Source organism: Falco naumanni, chromosome 8 (assembly GCF_017639655.2).
Source record: "Falco naumanni isolate bFalNau1 chromosome 8, bFalNau1.pat, whole genome shotgun sequence".
In the NCBI taxonomy this organism is placed as follows: Eukaryota; Metazoa; Chordata; class Aves; order Falconiformes; family Falconidae; genus Falco; species Falco naumanni.
In genome coordinates this window covers 51,228,391-51,254,213 of record NC_054061.1, presented here as the reverse complement: position 1 = coordinate 51,254,213, position 25,823 = coordinate 51,228,391, and the positions used below count along the sequence as shown (strand labels likewise).

The following is a 25,823-nucleotide window of genomic DNA, read 5'->3' as shown; positions in this document are numbered from 1 at the left end:
TACTGCTTATTGTACAGCTGAGAGATGGAGGCAGATGTAGCAGTAAATCGCAAGCTGAGTCTCCAGGTCAAACCAGGCCATGCTCTGCCCCTCACTTTTGGAGTTTCATATTATTCATTTCTTTGAGACATGTGTTCTTACTTAAGCCAATGGGAAATTTGCCATTGACTTCAAAGGAACCCGGAGCGAGCTCCTGCAGCAGTCGCTCTCCTTACGAAGATGGACTGTGCATCCCCAGTTTTGCTACAGCACGAGCAATCCCACCAGCTTATAAAGTCACGGTCCCATTTAAACCACAAGTGCTGGGTGAAAGTTTTGGTAGGAATGCTCTGCTAACCTTCATCATGGCAACTTATGAAAAAAACACCCAAATTTGTGCAGAATTCAGCAAATAGGTTCATAAAAATTATTAAAAAAATATACATGCGTACTGTAGTGGCTCTGCCCAGAAAGGGGTTAGTCATTGTTTCTCAGGGTGCTCTCTGCAGCAAGACTACATGCTTGAAAAATGCAAGAGGGCAGGGGTTCAGCTCCCACAGTCAGTCTGCCCAGGTGGCCCCTGGTGAGCTCGGGTCTACCTAGAGTGCAGGAGCTAAAGGATGGGAAGTTTGTGGCCAGGAGTTTTCCTTCTCATCTGAACAGAAGAGGGCTCATTCCCCAGCAGAGCTGACAGCAAGGGCAAGGCAGTGTTGTACAACACCTGTCCAGGCCATGCAAGCCCTTGCGACTCCCCTGTCAAAAAACCAGTAATGCCTTTGTGCATTGTCATGGAGAAAAACTGATGTCAGAGACCAAGGCAGATGCTGGCCCACACACCTGCTTCCAAGAATTTGCAAGAGTTTTGGAAGAGACATGTGTCTCCCTCTTTCTTTGTTCCTCCAAGGCTTCACCTGTCTCTCAACTCCTGGTTTCAGAAATCAGCAGGGATCCATCAGACACGACAGGCACCTGCCTTCTGCTTGGCAAAGCTCTGTCAGGAATGATGACACCCAGTACCTCTACCATCGGCCACCCACAAACCAGGTCTCAAGGCAGGGTGTTGCAGAGCAACACTTAGATCTTCTTAGCTGCCACTTGGCACTTGTGTGACCTCTTAATTTCTTTCTTCAGAAAGAACAACCTCCCAGTTCACCTCTGCAGGCAACCTTCACTTTATAAAATTATTCGCCCCCAAACCTTGTAAAAAATCTTGTAACATTCCCCACGGCTTTAATAGCAATAACACTGTTGGCAGGAATTGCTATGGGTAGAAAGGGTAGGGATGACAAGCTGCTGGCCGCCCTGCTAAGCACTGCCCCAGCAGAAAGCACAGCTCAGTAGAGCTCCCTTGACTCCCAAACTGAAGTGGGCAGCCTGGAGTCTTCTCAAGCTACCAAGGGCTCGGAGGGAGCAGATATAATAGTCACAGGCCAATCCCTGCACATTAATGTGCAATTTCAGAGGAGATGGGTTTTATTATGGGTTCTAACTTGCTTTGTGGCTTTGAGCTAAGCTTTATCTCTCTCACATTTAACCCATGAGCTTTTGTGTCGTGCAACCAACACCTCAAGATTAATGGAGCACTCTTGGTGCTAATGCCCTTCTACCAGCAGCCAGGTATCCTTCTGACCCAGTGATGCAGTGTGCAACACGAGCTGAACAGGTATGAGATGCTCTGCTGAGTGCTGCTCACGCTATAGACAGAGCCAGGTACACCCTCAAGGGGAATCAAAGCCAAAGAACAAAGACTGTGGTGGGAGAGAGGCCCAAAGACTGACTGCCCCTCTTGAACAACATTCATTTTCCTTCAGCAGTCCACAGTTGCCCAGCAGACAAGGGCTGAGGCCCCAGGAGAGCTCAGTGGTGAGCTATTTTGTTTTTTACAGCCTATGTCTGCAGGGCTTAGTTCAAAGGTCTGTCTTCAAGCAGGGTGAGGGCTTAAGAGAGAGAGAAGCCCTAGAGGTGCAGCCAGCATTGGCATGGGAACAGCAGTCCCCAAAGAGATGCTCTGTAGAGGCGGAAATGCTGTGATACCCAGGTGATGTCCCTGTGTCATGCCAGCAGAGCAAGCAGAGCCCAACTGATAAACCAGAGCAGGGACTCTGGCCTGTGGCTGAGTTGGCTCCAGTTTCTTTGTATGAAGCCTGGCCACTGCTGTGTGGTATGTGCGTGCTTGTGCCAAGCCAGGTATTTTATTCTTCATGCATCTCTGCTGGGGAACCTGAAAAGCTGGCCAGCAGGCGAGCAGCACAGCCGGGACACACACACGCACCCATCATGACTTGTTCTGACAGGTGAGCTCAGAGCCTCAGCTTGCTTCCCTGCACTCCATCATTTCCTTATTAATTCACACATCTGTACCTGACTGTGAGAGCCACGTCTTCAGCAGCTTCTCATAAGTAACAGGACTAACAGAGAACCCCCAAGACGATGTGAAAACAGCACAGCGAGAGAGTCTTGCAGCTTCCAGCTGAAGACAGGCTTAGCTTTCAATGCATTGCATTTCCTTCATCTGTGAAAAATTGAGGGAGAAAAACCCAGCAGCGCTGCTCTAACCCCTGCTTTCTGGAGAGCCCTCTCCTTCCCACAGGTACCAAGTGCTGTTGGTGTTTGCTGTGCTGCTGCAGAAGAGCCACACACAGCAAGCCCTCTTTGTTGCGTGTGCTACCTGTGCTGCGATGCCATCTCTTCTTAAAAGGACTCTTGCTGGCTAAAGCCAAAACAAACCAACACTTTGCCTAGAGTAACGTGTGTAATAACACAAGCCAGTCCCCAGTTACCATCTGCTGAACTATGCCAATATTCTCCTATTTTATTGTAAGGTTTCCTATAAATTACCCAAGTGCAATCCAACTCAGTCATTAAAAGGCCACTAATCCAGAGACACAGAACACAAATGTGTATTTATTGTGTCTGCTGACAGCAGCACAGCATCTCTCAAGGCTGCTGGGACCCCCTTCCCAGGCCACCCTCCAGCAGCATTGATGCACTGCTAGCAACAGCAGCCTAGAAAGATCTACAAAGTGGACACTTTGTGTGGAAGCCCTAGGAGTCCAGCCTGAGCCCAAGACTCAGAGGTCTTCCTTGCAGCTCATTATTATTTATTATTTGTACTGTAGAAGTACCTGAGAGCCTACTAATATGATCAGAGACTGTTTATGTCAGATGCTGAACACCAACAGAATAGCAATGATAACTGTCCTTGCCAAGAGGTTCAGAAACTTACAGATCACTTTGGGCAGAAGGGAGGACTCAAAAGACAGCAGAGGGAGCGCTTAGATCCAGATGGGTTCAGAGCTCTCAGTGGGGCCCAAAGGAAATGGCGTGTCCCACTGGTAACACTGGGGTTGTACCTGTGTGCTTCTGGAAGCTTTGACCCATCACCATACTGCTCTGGGTGTAACTGCAGTGCTTTCCAGGACAGCACTGCTTTGTGTTCTGGCTTTGAAAACTGGGAGACAGAGATCGATCCTAATGCAAACAGCCACAGCCATAAGGTAAAAAATGATTGCAAGAAATATGAAAACCCTAGAGCACGTGAACAAACCACAGCAGATAAAGACTCCTTCCCCAAAGTGAAAACTCAGTCCTGTTACATGCTGTGTGTGCTTGGTGCCTTTTCAGGACATGGGGTCAAAAGCCTCCAGGTCAGATCAGGATCAGGCCCGTTCAGCTCTGATTTCTAAATTTCCCTTGAAGCATCGGGCTTTGTTTTTTGTCTCAGCCCTGAGAACTCAGCTGGCTAACGTTGCTGCTTCAGGAATGGCATGTCCTGCTTTCCCACCAAACATCTTCTCCGTCTGGCCAGCAATCAACTTGCAAAATCCACTGAGACTTTCGGATGCCCTGAGCTATGATTATGGGTTAAACCTATTCATCTGTAATCCTGGAGGGTGCTCATTAGCTGCCCTGCAATTAAACCCATTGCAATGTCCACAGGGCATTGATTTGAAAGGGAAAGGGAGCCAAATGGTGCCTGTTTTTAGGAAGGAGGGGAGGCACAGGAACCTGCTGTGCCACACTCTGGTGTCCGTTTCCATCACTGCGGATCTGGGGAGCAGCTTGTGACTCACAGGAGGCCAGGAGGCACCTCCACCCATGCAGGCCCAGCATGGAGATCCTACCACACAGCGTGTCCCGTCCAGGCAGAGCCAAGTGCCAGTGAGGGTGATGGCTGAGAGCTACAGCCATGCTGCTCCCCAACCGGTTCGGAGACAGGAAGGGAAACCACCTCTGTCCCCTGTGCCCTTGGGATGCTGCTCGTGGGCTGCACCTGCCACAAGAAAGCATGAAGCACTGAACTACCCTCCAGGTCACTGAAATGCTGCTGTGCAGGGATGTGAGAAGGATGTGGGGCCAACAGTAGAGGCCTTTCTTCAGGAAACTGAGGTCTGAGGAGGAGGTACGTGGTTGGGAGGGTGAGAGGTATCCAACTGGAGGGGCAACAGGGGATGTTCAGGGCCTGCAGAGAGATGCTTCACACTGGGAAAGGAAGTTGTCTCCCTTTTGGCTGCTTGATATTTGTTGGGATTTTGGTTGTCATCAGATGTGGACATGGGTACAGATGCACAGACACATTTAGGTATCAGGAAGTGGCAACTCTAAACAGCAGGGTGGCTTTTGAGCTCTCCCGCTGTGCCTCTGGCAGCCTCTTCCAGCCATGCCACCTGGCCACAAACCACCACCATGAGTCCTCCACTCCCTGGCAACAGCTTTCTGCATCCACTCCTGGAGAGGGTGCAGCTGCAAATCCAAGCACGCTCCAGCGGGCTTCTCAGTGCTCTTCCCCCCCTTTGATCTTTGCAAGGCTTTACCACCAGCGGCAACCTCAACCCTACCAACCTGCAGGCACAGCCTCTTCCTCTCCAGGAGGAATACTGAAGAACCATCACATCTGAACATCCCCATCACAAGCTGCAAGCACAGAAAAGCTGTATTAACTTTTGATCTGAGATGGGGGAGAAGAAGTGATGCAGCTGGCAGTGTAACATGCAGATGTGATGGTAAAAGAAACTGATAGCCTGTACACCTGGACCAACTTGTCTCTGCAGAAGAAATTGCTTTAGCACTTTTGTTGACTACACAGAAACCATAGGGTTTAAAACCGCATCATGAGCTGTGCACAGAGGATGTCTGTAGCTGTTTCACTGGTACCAAAGGAGGTGTATCCAGTGAAATGTTTGAACTACAAACTGATATACTACCCGATGGCTTTATGGCACCTTGTCACTGCCCAAACCAGAGCAGTGAAACACAAACCCAGCACCCCAAAGTCCCCTGCAAATCAGCCTTCCCTGTTAGGTCCTCACTACGTACCCCTCCCCATTGCTCCTGGGGGCAGTGGGGCTGGGAATATCACAAGAGAAAGCAACGAGAGCAACCAAAATTGTGATTCTGTGCACACCACTGGCTTGTAGGGACCCAGCAACTGCAGGGGGTCATTCTGCACTGCCAGCTTGGAGGGAGTAGAACAGCTTGTTGCCAGAGCTCCTGTGGCAGGCAATGAGAAATTCAAGCTCATCCCAGAAAACAGTGAAGTCACCTTTTCTCTTTCTCTAGAAAAGCAGAAGGAACAAGGAAATATTTTCTTTCCTTTCACTAGGACTAAGCACCCCCATTGCCCCTTGATGCCAAAAATACAACCCCTTCTTCTTCCCAGGTGCCAAGACCTATTGGTGCTATTGCACAACCAGCCATACCACCACCCTGCATCTTCCCCACATTTCAGAAGGTCACAGGAATGATGAAGTTTGGAGTCAGCCTAAAAAGTCCTCCCCCCATCCAGGCTATTCTCTTTACCCATTGCAGGACAAATCTGTGCTATGGCCAAAATGCCTGTCCTTACTCCCTGCAGGTCCAGCCTGCACCCTTTGCCTGAATTTTTGTGTAGTCCTCTGTGCCCTTGAGCCCAGCTGTGTAGCAGTGGGGAGGTATGGCTCCTCCTCCACATCTGATTGCATTGCTCTCTGTGATGGGTGGCGTGGTTGGGCCGGAGCAGGGAAAGTGGCTATCTGCCAAGAGTAAGGTCAGTACAGCCTGGGAAACAAGAGAGCGCTGGGCAGAAATTGCCTTCTGCTACCTCTGGGTTAGCGCAGGTAGAAGCTACCTCAGGTGCTGGGCTGACAGCATTGTACCCAGCATATCACCACATTCATTTTTTGTACAGACTCTTCTATTTCTTCCAAGTGACAACCCCATTCTGCTTTCTCGACTGACCTCCAAAGCAGAATATCCAAGACAATAAAAATACAATGTCTGCCTGGAAACCACCCAGGCAAGCAGCCAGATCTGTAGCCCAGCTCTTCACCTCAAGGCTCAGAGCCAAAATCCTGCCCTCAGACACAATTCCTCCTGAAGCCAGCCAGAGCAGCAGACCAGCATCTGCTCACCGGATCTGGCCATCAGTTACAGTGCAACGTGGGCAGAGTCTGGGCTCTTCGCTGGTGTCAAGCTCCACAGCTAAGAACAACCTTCACCCTGAGGGTGGAAAAGTGGCTGTCCCTACCGAACATGCGTTCAGCAGAAAGTTCAAACCAGACAAGTAGAAAGATTTTAATTTATTCAAATAAGAGCTGCTCAGTAGCAAGCAGAGGTGACTCCCGTGGCAGAGGGGACTCTGGGCTGCCTGTATACACCAAGCTTTGCAATAAACCAAAGCGTGAGCAACCCACAGCTTGCACAGGCCAGGTCTCCTCTCACACCAGTGTTAGAGGAGAGCTTGGACATCAAAGCACTAAACTTTCCACGTATTAAAATGGTAATTATGCTAAGCAAGGCCAGAAGTATAGCACCAAAGTGTTTTTCAGCTGCAGGAATTACAGAATTTGAAGACAAAAATGCAAGTTTAAGTAGCTCATACCGTAAACCTTCACTGCTTTTGTCCTGTATTTCCCTGCCTAGGTCAGAAAAAGCCTCTGCATATGCATATGGCCTTGTTCTGACAAGCTCTTAAAGATAAATGCTTATTGAAAGCTTTTTCTGAAACAGGTATTTTTTACATAACCCTCTCAGGATGGGAGCTGTGTTATGATATCCAAGCGCTGCTTCTTTCCAGCTCTGACCACCTTAGTCCATTTCTCTCCTCTCCTGTCTTTAAGTTTTCCCTTCCCAAGGTGCCCAGGAATGGTGTTGCTTTGCCAGATTGAGGCATGCTTGGAATCGGTAACGATGGTCTGTAATACCTCTCCAGCAGTGTTTGCTGCACTAACTAACCTTCCCTCTCATCTTCCCACTAAAACATACATTTATGGGTGTATTTATGAGAAAGAGCAGTTTATTATTCACATCCAGCCTCACACCTAGCTTTTCTGCTAAGCTAAGGGTGCTGGAGATGCTCCTGTTGGAGACAACCTAAGGCTCCGTAGGTGAAGGCTGTGAAACAGGCATTGTTTATACAAGCAGCTCACAGGAGACAATCATCTTCAAGTGAGCTGCCCCTGGATCGTCAAGACCTGCAGCCTCAGGGCCAAAGCCTGAGCAACAGCCTCCACAACCCACCCCGCTGCTTCTGCAATGCAAACACCCAAAGTGTGTTTTTGCAGAGGTGAGATCATTTATTTGAGAAAACCACCTGTGCCCAGCCTCTCATGATGACTGCAGTTCCTTCAGCAACTGCTTCATTTCCCCCTTTCCCTCTAAATTTTGACTCCTCAAACTAGAGCGTGCTGCTTACTCTGCTTTATTCTAAAGTCACGGCAGCATTGCTTGCCAGCACCTAAACAAATTTGGGGTTGGTGCAGCCATCGTCCTTTAGATGTTTATTCTGAGAAGCTTTCTTCAAACATGGCTTTCAAAATTGTTAATGTGGTCCCAGTCTTGGAAATGGCAATTTGTCTTCATCACCAAGAAAACACACTATTAGCACTGATGAGTTTTGCTGCCTCATACTTTCACATCAGAGTGGGACACCTGGGATGAGATGTGCATGTACTTGTGGCATTACACCAATTTACACCAGCTGAGCCCTGGCCCAGGCACTCTTACCTGGTTACAGAAGGATGACAATAGCAAGCAGAGACATTTTAGTCACTTAAGGCAAGAAAAGTGTGATGCAACTACTCTAAAACCAGATAATTTTACCCCCCCTGGCAGCACCTGCTTGCCCCAATACCCAGTTCAGCTCACACTTGGTGACAACCCACCACAAAGGGGCACCAGGGCAGTGTTTGTTCAGCAGCCTGGAGGCTAGACAGAGCCCTGGCAATGCAACTGATGGGACTATAGGACCCTCCAAATTCAAGAGCAACAAAGAGAGCTTATTTCTTCTATTACTGGACTTCCCTGCCCCCCTCCCCCATCATCTTTAAGTGAACACACTCAGTTTTGCAATCCTGCCAAAATAGAAATGCAACTGTGCCCAGCGCCAGAGCAACTTTGGGGAAGCTTTGCATTGCACTAACCATTTAAGGTCAAACAGCCCATTAGCCAACCGACACTAACATCCAGAGTGCTCACAGCTAAATCTGGTTAAATGCCATGGTAGATGCCTTAATGAGCACACAAGCATTTCTGGAGGTAGCCTGGGCAGAGCAATGCTGAGGGCTGCCCATGCAGCCTCAGAAGCTGGGCTGCTGTGCTCTCCATGTGTGGGCACCAAGCACATGCTGCTCCCGCTCCGCGGGCGCTCCCGCTCCAGTGCCTTCCAACACCCTCACCAGCCAGGCGTCTCTCTCCAGCCACCTGTGACTGGGTGAATGGAAAGTGCTTTTCTTGGCCCGGCCACCCCCAGGTCCTGGTACTCCAGTGCCAGTGGCGGGACAGAGGCTCTGCACGCGCAGGATGGGCAGGCACCGCGCGGCCCCTTCCTTAGCGCGGCGGGGACCGGGACCGCGGGCACCGGGACAGCCCCCCGAGACCACCCAGCCCCTCAAAAGCAGCGGCTCCTCCGCCGAAATCGGCAACCGCGGCGCACTAACACCGCCGCGCCTCAGCGCGCCGCACTACACCGCTATCACGCGCTCCGCCGCCCTCTTATATAGCGCCCTAAAAATAGCTCGCCGCGCACCGCCTCGCGGGCCGCGGGGAGGAGGCGGGAGCCGCGCTGCCGACCAATCGGCACCGCCGACGGCGACACGGCACCGCCTCCCGCACCCCGAGCGGCGCCGCCATTGGGCGGCAGTGACTTCAGGCGCGCCGCGGAGCCGCCCCTCCCGCCCCGCCGTTTACCCTACATGGTCACGCGCTGCCTGAGTGGGCCGCGCGGCTGCGCGCTGAGGTGGGGGGGGGGAGGGGGAGGGGGGGGTGCCGGGGGCGGGGCGGCCGTGAGGCGGCCGTGAGGCGGCGGCGGCCGCGGGCGGGGGGGGGGTGGGGGGGGTTCCTAGGCCGGGTTTGCCGAGGGAGGGTGAGAGGAAAACGGGGAGGGGGATGTGGTCTCCCGAAAATAAAGAGGGGAGGGGGCAGGGGAGGGCGGGCGCGAGCGCGCATGGCCGCGGCGCGGGGCTGCGCGGTGCGCGGCGGCGGGGACGTGCCCCGGTGCGGCGGCCGCGGGGTGCTCGGTGCGCGCCGGCGCCTCCCGTCCTCGGCCCGGCCCCCGGCCCTCGCGTCCCTCCGCGCTGATCCTCAACCTCTCTCTCTCTCTCTCTCTCTCCCCCTCTCCCTCTCCTCTCTCTCTCTCTCTCTCAAGTGTGACTGAAACAAAACAAAGCCAAAGGGACGCTGGAACTATCATTGGTTGATTTTCCTCCTCCTTTTTTTTTTTTTTATGATCAAAAACAACCCCCCACCCGAGCAAACAAATACACACAAAAGCAGAAAGAAAGGGTCTTGCTCAGCAGCAGCATGGATGTCTTGGCTAGTTATAGTATATTCCAGGAACTCCAGCTTGTCCACGACACCGGCTACTTCTCAGCTTTGCCATCCTTGGAGGAAAACTGGCAGCAGGTGAATCGTTTAAATTACTCCTGTAAATCTCTTAAGCGCAGACAGTCGATGCATTGGGGCTGCATTTCTGACTTTATTTCATTTTTGTTCTTTAATTCAGGGTTGGGTTTGGGTTTTTTTTTTCTTTTTTCTTTTTTTTTTTCCGCGTGGGTAGACCTTTCAATCTCTGTATTTTTTGCCATGACAAACTGAGCAGTCCATTCAAATCTGTCCGCCTTCAGCCCTTTTTGAGCACACTCGGCAGCACCTGAGATCCAGTGGCATTCTTCAGGGTTTTGTTTTTATGATGACTACTATTTTGATTTTATTTTTGGGCTTTGATTTTTTTGTTATTGTTGTTCTTTTAAACAAGGCTGATTCCTTCCAGCCAGTGCTGAACAACTGGCAGCTGGTGGAAATGGAATAGATCATTCTTATTTTCAGGTAATTAGTATACGTCAATAAAAATTGTAGCTTAAATCAGAGGTGGGGGGTGGGCAGGTGTGTAGAAGCACTAGCAAAAGCTTTAAGGCTAAATTCTGTAACTAGGGAGGTGACTTATTTTTCCTTTTTGGTTTTGGTTTTTTTTTTTTTTATTTATAAGGTGGGGAGAAACACACACTTCTTGCTGTATCTTAAAACAATGATACCCTAGGCTGGTTCCAGTCAACCAGAGTGTTTTGAGGCACTGTAGGGTTAATATGCAGACAGAATTAGGATGAAGATGGAAATCAAGTATTATGAATGCATTAAAGTGATGACTGGTGGCGTGAATAAAGAAGACCAAGGAGAAGAGTAGGTTACAGAGAAAAGAGTTGTATAAAATGAACTATGAGGCCAAATGCATAGATCTATAAATAGTTATCAGCTGGGATACTGAGGAAAAAGCCAAGGCAGGATTTCTTGTTATGGCAGGACATTGTGAGACAATCCTGTTTCTTGATGTGATTTTTCTGGCAGAGGTGATATGCGAGGTGAAATTCTGGAAACTAGTGTCTCTTTAAAGGAAAAAAAAAATCTGCTGGTGGGTAAGAATAGTGGAGTGTGGCTGGGATGACATGTGGTGCTAATGCAGTGCACGGACCCGTGGTACTATTGGTATAAGAATAACGAGCCACTGGATTTTATCTTGCCAACATTCACCTTAGTCTTGGCTGGCATAAGGGTCTCCAGTAAGTGACAGCTTGGGGTGTTCATTTAATTTTTCCTTAGAAGCGTGTATGGGGAGAAACATGGATGGTAGTGCTTCAGGAGAACACTCGGGCTGTAGCATTGTCATCCAGCTGGACCGGGGCTGGATCTTTAAAGGTTTACCCTAATAAAATTGTTTTGGCTTCAGCTTTGTGCGTGCATGTGCACACACAGGAGTGATTTATAGACAGCTACAGTGCGAACACATTCAGGATTTAATTTGCAAAATGACCAATCCAACTTTGCTTTATCCTCTGAGGGGGAGGGGATGCTTTTTGTTATTAATATTCAGCTTGCACATCCATGATGGTCACATCTGCTTTCCTTTTATATTTGTAACATGCTAATTAAACTGAAGAGGTTAATATAATTTCATTTTAAAAATTAATTTTGTAGCATCATTGTTGGGTTGGTTGCATATTCAGTTGCACATTAGTAACAGTCCAGACAGTCCAAAGCGGGATAATCTGTTGACATAGCCAGCATGCTTTAGGCAGTACTGTGTGTGATACTCTGTCTCCTGCTGCCTTCTTTTATGCCTAGAAGAGTGGCAGTTTGTTTTATACAGTACAATGTGCCTACCCAAGCCCACTGTTACTATTGCAGAATTTGGACTTGCACTCTCCTAGTTAAACCCCACTGATTCTCCACGTATCTTTGAAAAGAGAAGTTGAAAATAATGTGTTACATATTCCCTTATCCCCCACAAATCCTCCAACCAGTCCATGATGTTTCATAATACATCCTGTATTTACAGTTTGTTTTTATTCCCCTGTTGCTGCCTGGACTCTCCTTGCAAACAACAGGCAGCAAAACATGTATCAGTGGTGGGAGCAGCTGAAGCTGGCTGTACAGAGCATGCTGTCACGCAGGCTTGGCAGACCCACTGACACAGAGACCCCAATTTCATTCTTCTGAATCACTTGCAGATGTAGACAGGCCTCGGGGATTTTTTTATATTAGGCAAACTGTAGCAACTTTGGGACAAAGGATGTGTGTGCATGTGTGTGTGTTTCTAAAGGTATCCCTTAAAACTGTTGGGGATCCCTTAAAACCCCAGGGAAGAGACCTGACAGGGCAGCAGCTTATCCACGGGAAGCATCAGAATTGGGAAGCGGCAGCTTTAATTTTGTGTGAAAACACTTGAATGGGTCTTGCCTCTGCTCCTATGAAGAGCTCTGATGCCGTACCCGAGCTCCACAGAGGCTTCAGAGCAGTGCTTCTCCCAGCAGCAAAGCAGCACCCCAGGAGATTACTTCAGTCTCTTAAAAAGGGGGAAGTAGTTGTGTGGGTTAAGATCAGGCTTCCTTATCATGTTGTGAGCTCCAGTTGTGTTGTGATTAGTAGCTACTAGTGCTTGATGTGGTGAGGGAGGTTAGTCCGTGCCAGTTCCAGCTCCTAGAAACGGTGTCTACTGTGATACCATAAAAGATGCATTTACCCTACTGAAAATCAGAGCACACCTTGGGGTGACAGTGTTGACACAGTCCTGTCTTCCCCTGAGTTTGGACCATGCTTTTGAAGCTGCTGGTTGAGGACTACACAGCTGGGGCAGTTGCTCATGTTTCCAATTGTGAAACACCCATCACTCACAGAGGGCACTGACAGCACAGGCAGGTTGCTAAATGCTTGCATGCAGTCAGCTGATCTCTCCCTTTTTTCCTTCCCACTGCAAGAGAAATGTGAGCAAGTTCGGTGTCTGTTCTGACAATTAGCACTGGAGTTGAATGAGAGCAACCCAGCAATATGTACAAAACAAACAGATTTTATGTAGGAAGAGATTGTCATCTCTTGTGTAGGCTTTTTTTTTTTTTTAGGAGGAAAAAATACAAACAAAAAAACCCTCACTCCACCTTGGACATAGTTTACGTTGTAAAAGTGGAAATACCAGAAGTGGAAGCTGGAACTGAATCTGTGATGTGTATCACGTTATTTTAAAACACATGTTTGGATGGGAGGGCTTGGGTTTTCGGCAGCAAAAGCTTAGCTTCACTATGTCCGCTTTGGGCGTACTCCTTCAGGCAAAACACTTTTGAGGTCGGGAGGATTTTTTCTTGGAGTGGGGAGGTCAGAGTCTAATGAGTAATTCATAGCACAACTGCATCAGGAGAGAGAGAACTTTCTTTAGTCTTTGTTTAGCTTTTCCAGCAGCGTTGAGCTGCCACGGCACTGGGAGAGATTAAAGGAAGAGGTGGGCTTTGTGCATCGGAAAATGAGGCGTTCGCTGTATGTCAGCTGGCTGGTATCTCAGCATCTGTGTGTTTTTGCCTGGTGTTTCATCCTGGCTCTGATTGAACTGTCCTAGTTGCTCTGTCCCTGCGAGCTGACTCTGCAGTTCAGCACCAGGGTGGGGGGAGTTTCCAGCACCTGCGTGGCTGCTGCGATGCAGCGGGAGGACCTCTGGCCACATATGCCATTGCTTGGGGGTAGCTGTCTGATGTGGCATCCCCGGGATTGGAAACAGACTGCTGGGAGAGACAGCACGAGGCTGAAGAGCACCTCGTTACTCTGCAGAGGAAGGAAGTGGGTAGGAGGCTGTTTCTCAGGGAGGCGACTGTGAGGAGCACAGCGCGTGCAGCTGCACGTGGTCCCACTCTCAGTGTGCCAGGCTGCAAAGGGGGAGAGCAAGGCTGAGAGCTGGGAAGGGCTGGAGATGGGGCTTCAGTCTGTTCTTCCTGCCGGGCCTTCACAATGTTATTTGGGGGGGGTGGGGGGGTGGGGGGGGGTGGTGTCACTAAAAGATCAGTGTGCAGAAGGCATCTTTTGTGGTCAGATGTGTCTTCCTAGGGGTAACATTTAAAATCATCCCTATTCTCCTCCAAAGGCTCCTTGAAGGACTCTGGACTCATCATCCTTGTGTGGAGAAGGGCTCTCTGATCAGGAGGCATTTGGGGGCTCTCTTCGTATTCTGTGGGGGCCACAGGGCAGCCTCTAGCATGGCAGTTGCTGTAATGTCAGAGCACGGGAGCACAAAGAGCAGGGAGATGCACAGGGTCACCATGTGTGTAGCTGAGGCAGGTGTACAAAATCAGCAGGGTGTAGGTGCCAAACCCTGGCTTATGCTAAAAGAGCCAGCCTTTCCCACATGTGTCATTAGGCAGAACAGGTCTAATTGTCTAATTGGCTGGCAGAAGTGGAAATGGCATTATATTGTTTGCACGATAACAGTTGCCCGATAACATTTCCTCTTGCCTTGGCTGACCCAGCTGCTCTCAGCTGCAGCAAACAATGATCCTTCCAAGGAAGATGCACGTTTCCTGTAAAGCATAGGATCAAGGAAGCCTTTGTTTCACTCTTGACTCTGTCATGGAGCCTTGTTTGCATATTTTTAATCAATCCTTCAAGCCTCAGTTTTCGTCTTTCTGAAATCACTGACAACAGTGATGCTAACACATGGTCTCTGCAGGGCTTGGGAGGCTGAATTTTGACCCATTCTGGCAAAGGGCTTTGAGATCCCTGTGCTGTGAGAGAGCAGAGTATCCCGAAGTGACTAATCTAGCAGAACTCTTACATCTTAATGCTGACTTCTGCTTGGCAGACAGGGTCATTTTCAGGCCTATAGGAAAAATTTCCACTGCTACTGGAAAGGAATAAATCACACCGGAGAACATTCCTGCCTCTCCATGCTCTCCATTGTTCTAGTTTAATGGCATAGTTGGCCACTACATAAACTAAACCATCTCTTTTAATATTGCTATTTCATCTTGGTTCCAGTCACAGTGTAACACATTTCTTAAGTGCTTATAGTACATCATACCTCTTGAGAATAACTTGCAGAAATGGTTGACTTCCAAGAACAGCCACATGTGTAATGCAGTGTATTTCAGACTCTGACTGCCGCTCCATTTATGCTTGCAGGCTTTCTGCTTGCTCCATGTGCTGAACGCGTGCTCCTGTCACCTTACAGAAAGAGACGGAGAAAGAGAGGAAAGACAAACTTGAAACTGCTCCCTCTATTGTTTCATGATTCCTTAATTACAGAATCTGTTGTTATAAGTGATTATTTCTTGGCATTAGGGAAGTGTAGAGCCCCACAATCCATGTTACATGTCTTAAACCAGCTGATTATGGGTGTGACTTGTGTCAAGTGATTTTGAAATGGGGTAAATACCTTTAAGCAATACATAACTGTAATGTGGGTACTCAACTAGAAAATACTTTCTTACTTGCTTGGGATGCTTAAACCCTCCATCCCCCAAGCCCACACATATCTGTATGTCCTATTGAATAGGCGATGTGTAGATTAGAGTAGGCTACATAAAAATCATGATCTGTAGCTAGTCTGCAATGTAATACTTCCATGTGGAAATGGCAGAAGGTCTCCAGTTCCAGGCAGTAATTTCACATTTAAACTCTCCAGGATGGAGGCAAATGGTGTCTTCTGGATATTGTCGTATTTTCTGAGGCCTTGTCAAATGACTCTCCACTGAGAAAAACCCAGTGTGTTGCTTCTCCATTCTGCATTGAGAAACATGTTATAGAGAAGTGAGAAGGAAACTGCTTCTGTTTGACTCTGTAGCCGCATATGAACTACCTTGATTGCAATTGTCCTTATAAGACAAAGGGATTTTGCTCACTGGCTGAGCAGCACTGGTGTTCAGTACATTAAGCAATGGCATAATAGTACATCTCATCTCCTGTCAAGTTTGTCACATTCTGCAGAGGGGAAGAAAAATGTTCAGTTTTGATCACCCCACTCAAAACCTCATAAAAAGTGATCCACAGGAATTGTAATTGGTGGCAGTTTTCCTTTTTGATGGTAAACCTGAATTCTGGAGAGTTAATAAAGGTGTTTTCAAGAATGGTGCTGAGTCCTTCTTTCCTTTCTGTTTCCTTGGACTCTCAAGTGTCTCTTACCTGTTCCCTTATGTATTCATCTATAATGCCCTTACTCCTTCCACACTCCCAGCAACACTCAGGAGCTGGGAGTGCCGTTTTTGTAGTGTCTTTCAGGCTCAATTTGCAGGAATCACCCTTCTGAATTGCTGAATTTCTTCTCCCCACAGGTCTTCTTTGTACTATGGGTGATTCTGCCTTGGTCTAAGTGAATCTGGATTCACTTGAACTGCAGGTTTCAACTGATTCTGTAGCAAACAAACAAAAGAAACCTGCCAGGGAAAGAGCCTCCCCTCCTCCCAAATTTTCCTGGGTAGAGAACAGGTTTGGAGTGCAGATGTTAACACAGGTGTATTCCTGAGCTTGATGCTGTTGTATTTGAGAGCATCCCAGTTTTCTTCCATTGGCTTCAGTCTTGATAGGTGCTACACATGTTTTGAGTGTCTGAGTTTGGTACTCACTTGGCTGTGTGTCCTTCCCAGTGTTACCACTTTGAGTTTAAAAAATCATGTGCCTGGTTCACAAGACACCGAGATTGTCTTTAAAGTCACAGACTTTCTTTTTTTCAGTTCAATGTTCCTTATACTTTCCTTGCTTCTGAGCCACTTAAGGTTTTTTTAATTGTCTTTTATTCTCAAAAATAAACCCCTGAGGTTTCCAACACTTACTTGATTTCAGCAGCATTACGAAAATGCCACCATTGTGACATTTTCAGAGCTGTCAGTACAGAGATAGGTGTGTACATCAGAAAAAGCCGGCGTATTGCTGTGTTCACCAGGCTGTATTTGCCATCCTTGCTCTGGCAGCAGCTGGCAAGGAAGGCTGCCTGGCTGTTCAGATTGTAAGGGTGCCTGTGCGAGCAGAGTTATGTCTCATTTCCTTTCTTGGAAGAAGTCATTTCAGCCTTTAATACTGAAAGATAGTTAGACATCTTGGATTTAATCAGGACACCAAACCTTTGCTTCTCAGTTCTTCAGGTACAGGATGAGCTGGCAGCTCTTCTGTTCTCATAGGGCCGCTGGGAGGATTCGTACTAGGGGTTTGCGGTACTCGGGCACGGCGGCTGGGGCAGGAGAGGGTTGCGCTGGGCTGGGGGGAGATGGGCTGCCAGCCCCTCCGAAGCTGCTGGCCTAAATCCTGCCCCGCGGGCCGATAGGTGCTGAAAGTGCAGGACAGCTCCTGTGCAGGGAGCCCTCAGCAGGGTGCAGCGTCACCTCTCCAAAAAAATGGAATTAACAATCTGAAAGGTAAGCTTAAATCCCCCTTTCCAGAAGTCTGTGTTGTCTTAGAGACAACGTGTGCATAGCATTAATTCGAAGTCTTCTCTAGGTTTTTAAAAGGTGTTGGAGTTGGGTGCAGGGAGGTCAGGCAGGAAGGAATGGCATTTTTTTTTGTTTAAAAGGTTTAATATATCAGCTCTGATATATTAAGCTGCTCTGATGCTCTTAATCCTTTTAAAGCAGGTACCCATCCTCTCCATGTTCTTACATGTGAGGGATCCTTTCCAATCCAGAGCGTTTCCGCTCACTGCAACTGTGTATTCATTAGATGTGTTCTTGTTTGGAGAGCTATTAAGTTTGTGTGGTATACCTTACAACATACACTAAAGACTCTGAGTCATTTATGCACAGACTGCATATTAATGCTTGCTGAAGGTCCAGCAGGCATACTTATTTAAGTCTCATAATGGTTTTGAACATGGTGTTTATAGGCCATGTCTCACATGTCCAAATCCTCTTGGTTATTTCCCAGCATTGTGGACCTGAGTGCAAAGCTGGGATTTAAATCATGTGTGGGGGTCAACAGCTCCTATTCTGCAAGGGATAGAGAAGTAGGCAGTGACACAGTCAAGCTGGGGAGACAGCGTGATTGATGGGGAAGGATGCAAAGGAGAAGGACGCTGGCTTGCGAGAGGCATTTTTGAGACATTCCAATTAGTGTCCTGATTCACAAATCCTGCCTTTAAACCTGCAGCCACTGAAGGTCAGTTTTTCAGGGACACTGACATAGGGTTGCTGTTTGACCGTGATGGACCTTTGTAAACCAACATGTTCTGACAGTAACTGCAATCAATGGAAGTATCTCCATCTATATAATTTAAAAAGCCCTAGAAGCAGGGTTTATGATTTTTGGACAGGGTCGGCTTGCCCACCTGCTGCCTTTGCAGCTCTCGTGCTGCAGCTTTCTTCTCGTGCAACTGAAGTGACTGGAAATCAAAGTGAAAATGACTGTTTGGATTGTGCAGTAAGGAAAAATGCATGTGGCATGACAAGTAAATTAGATTTTTAAAATGCTTTCACTGCTAATAGGCTACTGTGCTGTTAGGCATTTGGTTTTAATCCTGACTCTGGAGTGGGCAAAGTTCACTGTCAAGCATAACGAAAGTTCTTTGTTTTGTAAACATTTGCAATTTTTGCTGACTTGTCTGCACTCCAGCCCGGGAGGGGAATCAGCATTGTGCTGAATTGCTCCGTGCTTGTGGGGGTGAAGTAGGGGACTGCCTTTAGTTGCCTGCTTTTATTCTCCACCAGGGCTGGATGGAAAACAAAGATTCCAGCCAGAAGAGGTCATGGTAAAAATGTTCAGAGGGTGGAAGAGTGGGAGGGGTGAGAGGTGCTCCTGTCTGCCTGCTTTTTGCACCCAAAATGGACACTGGCCACATCACAGCGCTTAGGTGTGATGTTAGAAACCCAGATCTGAGTCACTGCTTTGCTTGATTCTGGTCTGCCCTTCCAGATTACATCTTGGATGTGTGAAATTTCAGTGGATAACATGGTGGCTCCAAACGAAATGTATTCCAGTAAAATACTTTAGACAAAGCATTTGGAGAATCTTTGGTAGAAATATTTCAACCAGTTCTGCAGGCCCTGTTTTTGGTGTGAGAGACTTGGTTTGGCTAACATCTTGGGCTTTTGTTGTCAAATGCCTTCTGTTTCAGGGCTTGGGCCCCTAAAACTCAATTAATTTTCCCCAGCTATTGGCAATTTGGCTAGTAAAAGGTATCCAGACTCTGCATTCCTGGGACTCTTGCATCTTTTGAGAACTGCAGCCACAACCCTATGTGATGCCGTAAGCAATGTCTGGATACTTCTTGTCTCTAACCTGGGTGCCTGCTCTCCCTCCCTCTGGGCTAGGGTCTGACAAGGCATGTTATTGCATGAGATGCACAAGAGTGGTGCAGTCACACTTTTTCCTTAGATCCTTGCAACTGCTGGTCACTTCTCTCTCCTCTGCTCAGCTGCAGCCAGCAAGGTGCCGTGCAGGTTTCTTTGCAAGGACTCTGTGCACTCACCCTCCCCTAGCACCTTTGGCTTACTGCTGGGTCTGAGGTGCCCCACATCCCGGGGTGCAGGGTGAGGTGAGTAGCTCAGGGGCTTTATTCTGTTCCTCTGGCTGCACAGCAGTTTGAAGGGTGCCAGCCCTGCAGAGCTTGCTGCCTGCTTCAAGCTGGTGAAAAGTGCTAAATAATCCTGGTGTGGGGCTTGTTTTTTTCTTTTCTTTCTTTTGGCCTCTCCTGTCAGCCTGGAAAATTTATGCTGCTCTGAAGAAAACATTCCACTCATCTGCAAGCTACTACAGCTGCCGTGTGAGTAATAAAGTATGGAAAGGAGGAAGGGAGAGGGGAGAAGAAAGATGGGAGCTGGTGTTTCATATGGAAAGCATCAGGCCAGGAGTGGCTTTGTTTCCGACACGTGGACAGTGGAGAGGCTGCATTTGCTGCTCAATGGAAAATTGATGGCAGTGAAAAGAAACCTCCCTTATTAGTGACTAGATCAGATGGGGATGAACTTCAGTATCTCTTGCTTTTATTTTTAAATTTGTCCACAATTTAAAATAATAAGGAAGAAGCAAAGGACACTGTTCTGACTGATTTGAGAATACAGCCAGTTTGGGCAAAGTGGCTTTTTTCTGTCTCCATCTGATGCTGCTGTCCTAGTTCACTGGTGGTGTCACAGTCCTCCTCAGCTGTGCCAGCACCTCAGAGCGGTTGCGAACATCTGAAGGTTGCTGTAAATCAGGTTCTTAGCAAGGTGCATGTTCCTTCTCTTTGCCTTTGGTTTCTGATCTTTTGGGATAGTGTGAAGTCAGGTTTGTAAGCTTTCTGCACAATAAACAGGAGCTTGGTTTTGGTGCTGAGAAAGATGGTTCTGATGCAACCAGAAGCCTCTGAGAGTTGGGGCTTTAAGAAACATGTGAAAGAGCAGTGGGAGTTGGAGTCAAATAGAGTAAAGGGTGTTTCTGTCTGATCAGACCAGAGGAAGGAAGCACTTACAGTTTTGGAGGTCTCCAGTATCTTGGAAGAAGAGGCAGACTGCTGTAAGTGCTGATGTGACCCAGTTAAAGAGCTTGTAAGGTGTTCTCTTGCAGGTTTGAGAATTTCGGGGTAAATAGATGCCTCCTGGGGTAGTTTCCTACTGTCTACCGCAGGAAAACAGGGTAGACTTCTCTTAGCAGCACATCCCTTAGCTCTCCTGTGTTTTTCAAGTGAAAAGCAAGAGTGTGTATACAATGTTTGAAAACAGAAGGGCCTTGTTTAATCTGTGATTTTTTTCTGGAAGGAATGAGTCTTTGGTGTTTGATTGTACAGTTAAGGTCAGGAGAGGCTTTCCTATTTCTTCCGTTGATTATAGGATGAAACCTTCCCAGACAGAGGCTGAAATCTCTGTCTCCAGTGCTTCCCTGGATGAAGATGTTTGCTTGAATCAGTGCCTCAGGAGCTGGGGTGATTTGGGGGTTAAAGAAAGTAATGCGGGGGCCTTGCTCTGCTCCGTTTGTGTGCCTCCAGGACAGCCTGGTCCCATGGCACCACGCTGTACAGCACCATGCTGTGCTTCTGAGTTGGCTGCAAAGCTCATGCTTTCTCTTCAGACAGCCCTGATTTTCTACTCACTCAAGACAGTTTTGTGTTTTCCAAGAGTGACTCCTTTATTAATCTTTCTTGGATGCTGGTAAATGAGTTTCAGGGTACTCAGTTGAAATACTCTGCTGAGTGTGCCGAGCTCATTTTGGGCTTTCAGAGCTTTGGTGGTTTGTTTAAAACATGAATAAGCCTCAGTCGTTTGAGGGAGAACAGAAGAACGCCAGTGCAGTTACTTTCTGGTGTGAAGGGCTTGGTAGATGGGTGACTTCCCAGCACAGTTTCTCAGTGCTGAGAGGAATGGTAGGTGCACAGAGCCCTGCAAAGGCTGCATTGGGTTTTCTTTTTCTGACATGAGAAAATCATGTTACCTTTTTTTGAAGGAAATATTTGAGGGAGAGCAAGGGAAACAAGGCGTGGGTGGTTTCATACTCTCAGAGACCTCCTGGCACATGTGACTTTCAGAAGATGCTGAATACTTATCTTCCAAGTCCTGAGTGCCTGTCAAGCTGGACGTTGAGTGGATACCCTAGGTTGAAGAGGCCTCCTCACTGGGACTGTCTCACATGGATTATCTTCATGCAGTGAGAGCTGTATCAGCTGCAAGGCCTTGTAAGTCAGTCAGTGTTTTGTTTGAGCAAGCTGCATCTCTGGTCAGATGTTGCACTGTGGTATAAGATGGGAATTTCTGTCTCCTTTCCATTTCTTCATGTTTAAGTGGAAAAGGTCAAGGAAACCTTTGACATTCAGTTCTGAATGTTTTTTCTCTTTGTAAATGGGAAGAATAGTACCCACATCACGTTGGAGATTTCACATCAGTCAGTGAGTCACATCCTGGGCTGATGCAAACTGATGCAGATCTGCCAAAGTCACAGTGGTGATATGCGGATTTACACTGGCCTCGTGTCCATGAAGTTACTTGACACCTTGAAGGAGACTGGTCTACACAAATCCCAGGTCTTGTCAGGATGTGGAATAAATATCAGGATGTGGGCAGAAAACAGCACACCCATTTTAATGATTTGATTAAAACAATACTGCTGCTCTATGGCTCTCGTAAATGTATTTCCAGTGGTGTTGGGGGAAGGAGATACTCTCAAGTGCCATAATGAGAGAGTACATTTTTTAAAATGTTGCACAATAGGCCACTAAGTTGTGCTCTAGCTATATTGGCTTATTTCTGTTTTATAGTGAGCATAGCCTTAGGCATCCTATAAATACCATTTCTCTCCCCACCTTCAGCTAATAAATAATAGAAACTGTGCCGGAAAGAAATTTTCTTTCCATGAAAGAGTGGGAGGTCCTGAGCTGCCCTCTATAAAACAAAGGATGTAGCATGATTTGCTTTCTTTGGTTTTTGGAATGAAGAAAATGTGGGGGTGGGAGGGAATGAGAAGGTGTTTCTAAGCGCTGAATGTGCTTCCCCAACACTGCAAGGTAGGATGATGTCTGGTGTGGGCATTGCTTCCCCCAGGACAGTAATACCCATCTGTGAAATGAAGACAGATGAGAGGTTTCTGAACAGTCTCAATGCATGGGAAGAAGGAAGGATCCCATTCTGATTTACCCTCGGGCTTTCACATCCAGCAGTGGAAACCAACCTGAAAGTGGGTGTAAATGAGCATCTGAAGGAGCCCTTTGTGTAATTCAGTGGGCTGTGTTGTCCAGGGGTCAGACTGAGTTATCAGAATGGCCCTTTCTGACCTTAAAATCTGCTTCTGAGTCAGTCCTCTCCGAGACCTTTTTGCTCTGTTTTAATGATGTCAAAAAGCTGTAGGGTAAATGTAAGTCATGAAGGGTCCCTGCATGTGCACATACGGTGGCCAGATACATTTCATTTTGAGACTCCATTACATACATACTGTGTATCAGGTTGGAAATGTGTCTCAGAGGATAGAACAGGTTTGTGGAGGTGGGGGCTTCCTCCTGCGCTGACTAGAATCAAAAGCAAGTCCATGTCATGTCACGTCATGTCATGGAGAGGGTGTGGGGACATATTCTGACTGCAGTTTGGCCACTAAGGTCAGAGGGGAGTCAGGGAAGACCTTGTGTTCAGCAAGGGGGCCTTACTGGTTAATTTTGAAGGCAAATGAGATTCAAGAGCAGGCATTTTCAGTCACCACCATCATCCAGGAACTGTGTATATAAGCAGATCCGGTCCAGAAGCAAATAAGCTTGGAAATTAGCACTGTTAGATCACAAAATTCTGCCCAGGTGCCATTTCTTATTGTATACCTCAGTGCTGCTTTCCAGTCTCGTTTGAAATCCACCTAGCATGAAGCCCTGCTTTCCTAGGAAGCATGTACCTAATTTAGGGGAGGAGTATCTAACAGGCTGTTGTACCTCCAACCTGAGTAATTCTTCCCCTTCTCGTATCCTCTCTCTTCTCCATGAGCAAGTCTATTTCTTTATTTGGGTTTACCCTCTTCATAGCTGCATGGTCTGTGATGCTTTTCCGCCTCTTTATCGATATTAACTCTTTCAAGGATTTTTATCTAAATGTAAAATGAGACCCCTGCTCGTTGACTGGAGATTATAACACCGACTGTGGAACAGATGTGATAAATAGTAATAAATGTGCATGTCCCTTTCAATTTTGTCATACTTTCCATCTCAGTGTTCCTTCCAGTTTTGCTGTATATCAGATGCTAAGAATGTGTCCTCAAACCTATAGCGGTCTTCTCTGTGTCTTTTCTGTTCTAGGTCTCTTTTCAGCCTTACTGGATCTCTGCTTTGTACTGAGTATGAGTGTTGTGTTGATGTTTCTTCCATAAATGCATTAATTTGTCTTTTTCCAAATTCAATCTCAAGGATTTATTTCCTGCCCCTGCGTGGTTTTCTTTATATACTGCCTCTGTCTCTGCTGGCATCACATGAAAATTTAGCATTTCCTCCTTAAGGCCTTTTCCCTGCTTTTCTTCACAATGAAAGCTTTTTATCAGTTTCCTTAGTTTTCCAATTTGTTTTTATTAAGCATGTTTTTATAGTGATGGCTGCGATCCATCAGAGTCAACAGAAACAAAAAAATTTACGCCAAATTTTTTTTGTTTGTTTAAGGAAACAGATCAGACTTTAAACGGGATGAAATCAAATTGGGGCTGATGACTTGGTGGTAGGTGGTTCTAAGTGCTGGCTATTGACAGAGAGTCGTGGAAGATCTCAGCATTCTGAAGAGCCTAAAAACACAAATACAACTGTGGGCTTGAAAATCATGTGCTGGTATTAGTATCTGGAGGAGTAGGGTTGCTGTGAGTTGCTGCCCTTTGTTTGGGAAACAGTATCTATGTGCTGGTTAGTTAGTTAGTTGAAGACCACTGGTTTTGTCATTGATGGATGCGAGGTGGGTGTTTAACCTGGATCAAGGGTAAAGGACCCTTGAATTTTGGTGCACACCCAGCACGCCTCTGCCCTTCTCTTCAGCAAAGGGGAGCTGCTCCGATGCAGGTAGGGAGCAGGCCTGCCTGAAACACTGCAGGGTCAGTGGCAGGGTCCCACCACCATCCCTCTGGAGGTCCCCACCTCTCCCACCACCCACTGAGGTGGGTGGCTGTGGTGGCCTTGAGCAGGGTGGCTCCCTGCCACCCTGTCCCCATCATCTTAAAGGAGGATTTGCCAAAGCTGCTAACGTAAGGCTAAGGAGTCTGCCAGAGCTGGGGGGAGCATTAGCTGCTCTGTGCTGCAAGGCACTGGTCAATTCGCTTGGTGGGTCACCCCAGGCTTTGGACCTTCCTGCTGTTTGTCTGCTGTGCTGCTTTTAACCATCTCTGCTTCTTTGAGTCAGCTTGGGCTTGCTTGCACAGCAAATATTTTCCTGGTGTTTCAGAAGGTGGGTGATTCCCTTTCCTTCCTGTGGAGGAGAAAAGCTGCTTGTCCCATACAGGGTCTGCTGAGGTTGTAACAGAACAGCAGGGCCTCATCAAATAGCAGTGAGATGCACAGCTGGCTGTGGGCAGCAGGGCTCTGCTGTTTTTGCTTAGTTCTGCCTCTGAAAACTTCTCACAGAAACTGTCATCTTTCTCCCCTTTATTCAGCAAACTCTTAAGCTGTGGGTATCCCTGAGGGGATTTTGTGTGGAACACGAAGACTGTAAAAAAACAGGTCCTAAACCATGTGCTGTTGCTAATGATCCTGCAGACCAGCACTTTAAGAGCAGAATGTTTTAACAGAAATTAAGGACTGAAAACAAAGAAATTAAGGACTGAAAACAAAGAAAGGACCTGCTACAATGAGGCACCAAGTCGCACCATACATACGACTTGATGGTGTGATTGTGCTGGTCTTCATCCTGGGTGTATTCTTCCATCTAATGACTTTCTGGAAGAGTTGAAAACAGAGAGTTATGCAGAAAATCCACTGTCCATCCAGATGTTAATCAGTACAAAAGTCAAAGTTCAGAAATAAAATATGAGGAAATTGTGGGAAAGCAGTACTCTCTGTGCCTACCTCTATTTCAGTACCAGAGATTGTGCCAGCAAATTTGTGCAGTATGGAGCAGCAAAAATCCTCAGCAGTACCCCGATAAGTCAGAGAACCTGACAACTACAGTCTTGGAAGCAAAACGTACAAGTTGCCTTTTTGAAGCTCGAGTTTTCCAAGAGCAGTGACCAAGCTCCGAGCTGTTTCAGCAGAGAAAAATGCATACCCTTTCATCCAAAACCCAGAGGTTTAGAGCATTCAGATGTCTATTTGATTTGATGGTTGGGCTTAGAACAGATAAGATGCTTCACAGCCATTGCCCCTAGAGAGCAGGGAAGCTGTAGCACACCCATTTTACATTTTACATGGGAAACTGGGGCACCCAAGAGCTCCGTTGTCGGAGAGAGGAAGTCAAGAGCAGAGTTTGAAAAGGATACCAGATCTCTGATCTCCATTTTAATTAAATTGTTTCTGCAGTTGTCTTCCCTGGCAGTTTAACTGGTAGAATGTGGTCTAGTGGAGGAATTTTTGGCTGCAAACTTGACAGGAGTGCTTTTCTGGGCCAGATCCTTGCTTAGTGTAAATTAAGATGACTCCACTAGCTATGATTGCGGTGCTAGCGATTTACTCCTCCCTCTGAGAGTTTGCCCCAGGTTTGCAGGCAGTGGGCAGGTGGGCAGTGTCA

General features: G+C 47.4%; 1 protein-coding gene across 4 annotated transcripts in view; it reads left to right on the top strand.

The window, feature by feature from the left end:
• Positions 1 to 9,433: 9,433 nt before the first annotated feature.
• The window catches only part of KLF7 (Kruppel like factor 7), a 111,981-nt gene continuing 95,591 nt past the window's right edge, over positions 9,434 to 25,823 (top strand). For all 4 annotated transcript variants that reach the window (XR_005829346.1, XR_005829344.1, XR_005829345.1 and 1 more), the window contains exon 1: positions 9,434 to 9,858. Coding sequence is in view for 1 of the 4 variants with exons in the window: in XM_040603856.1 (XP_040459790.1) it covers positions 9,757 to 9,858 (102 nt within the window). In the remaining 3 variants the exon portion in view is untranslated. The remainder of the gene's footprint in view (positions 9,859 to 25,823) is intronic.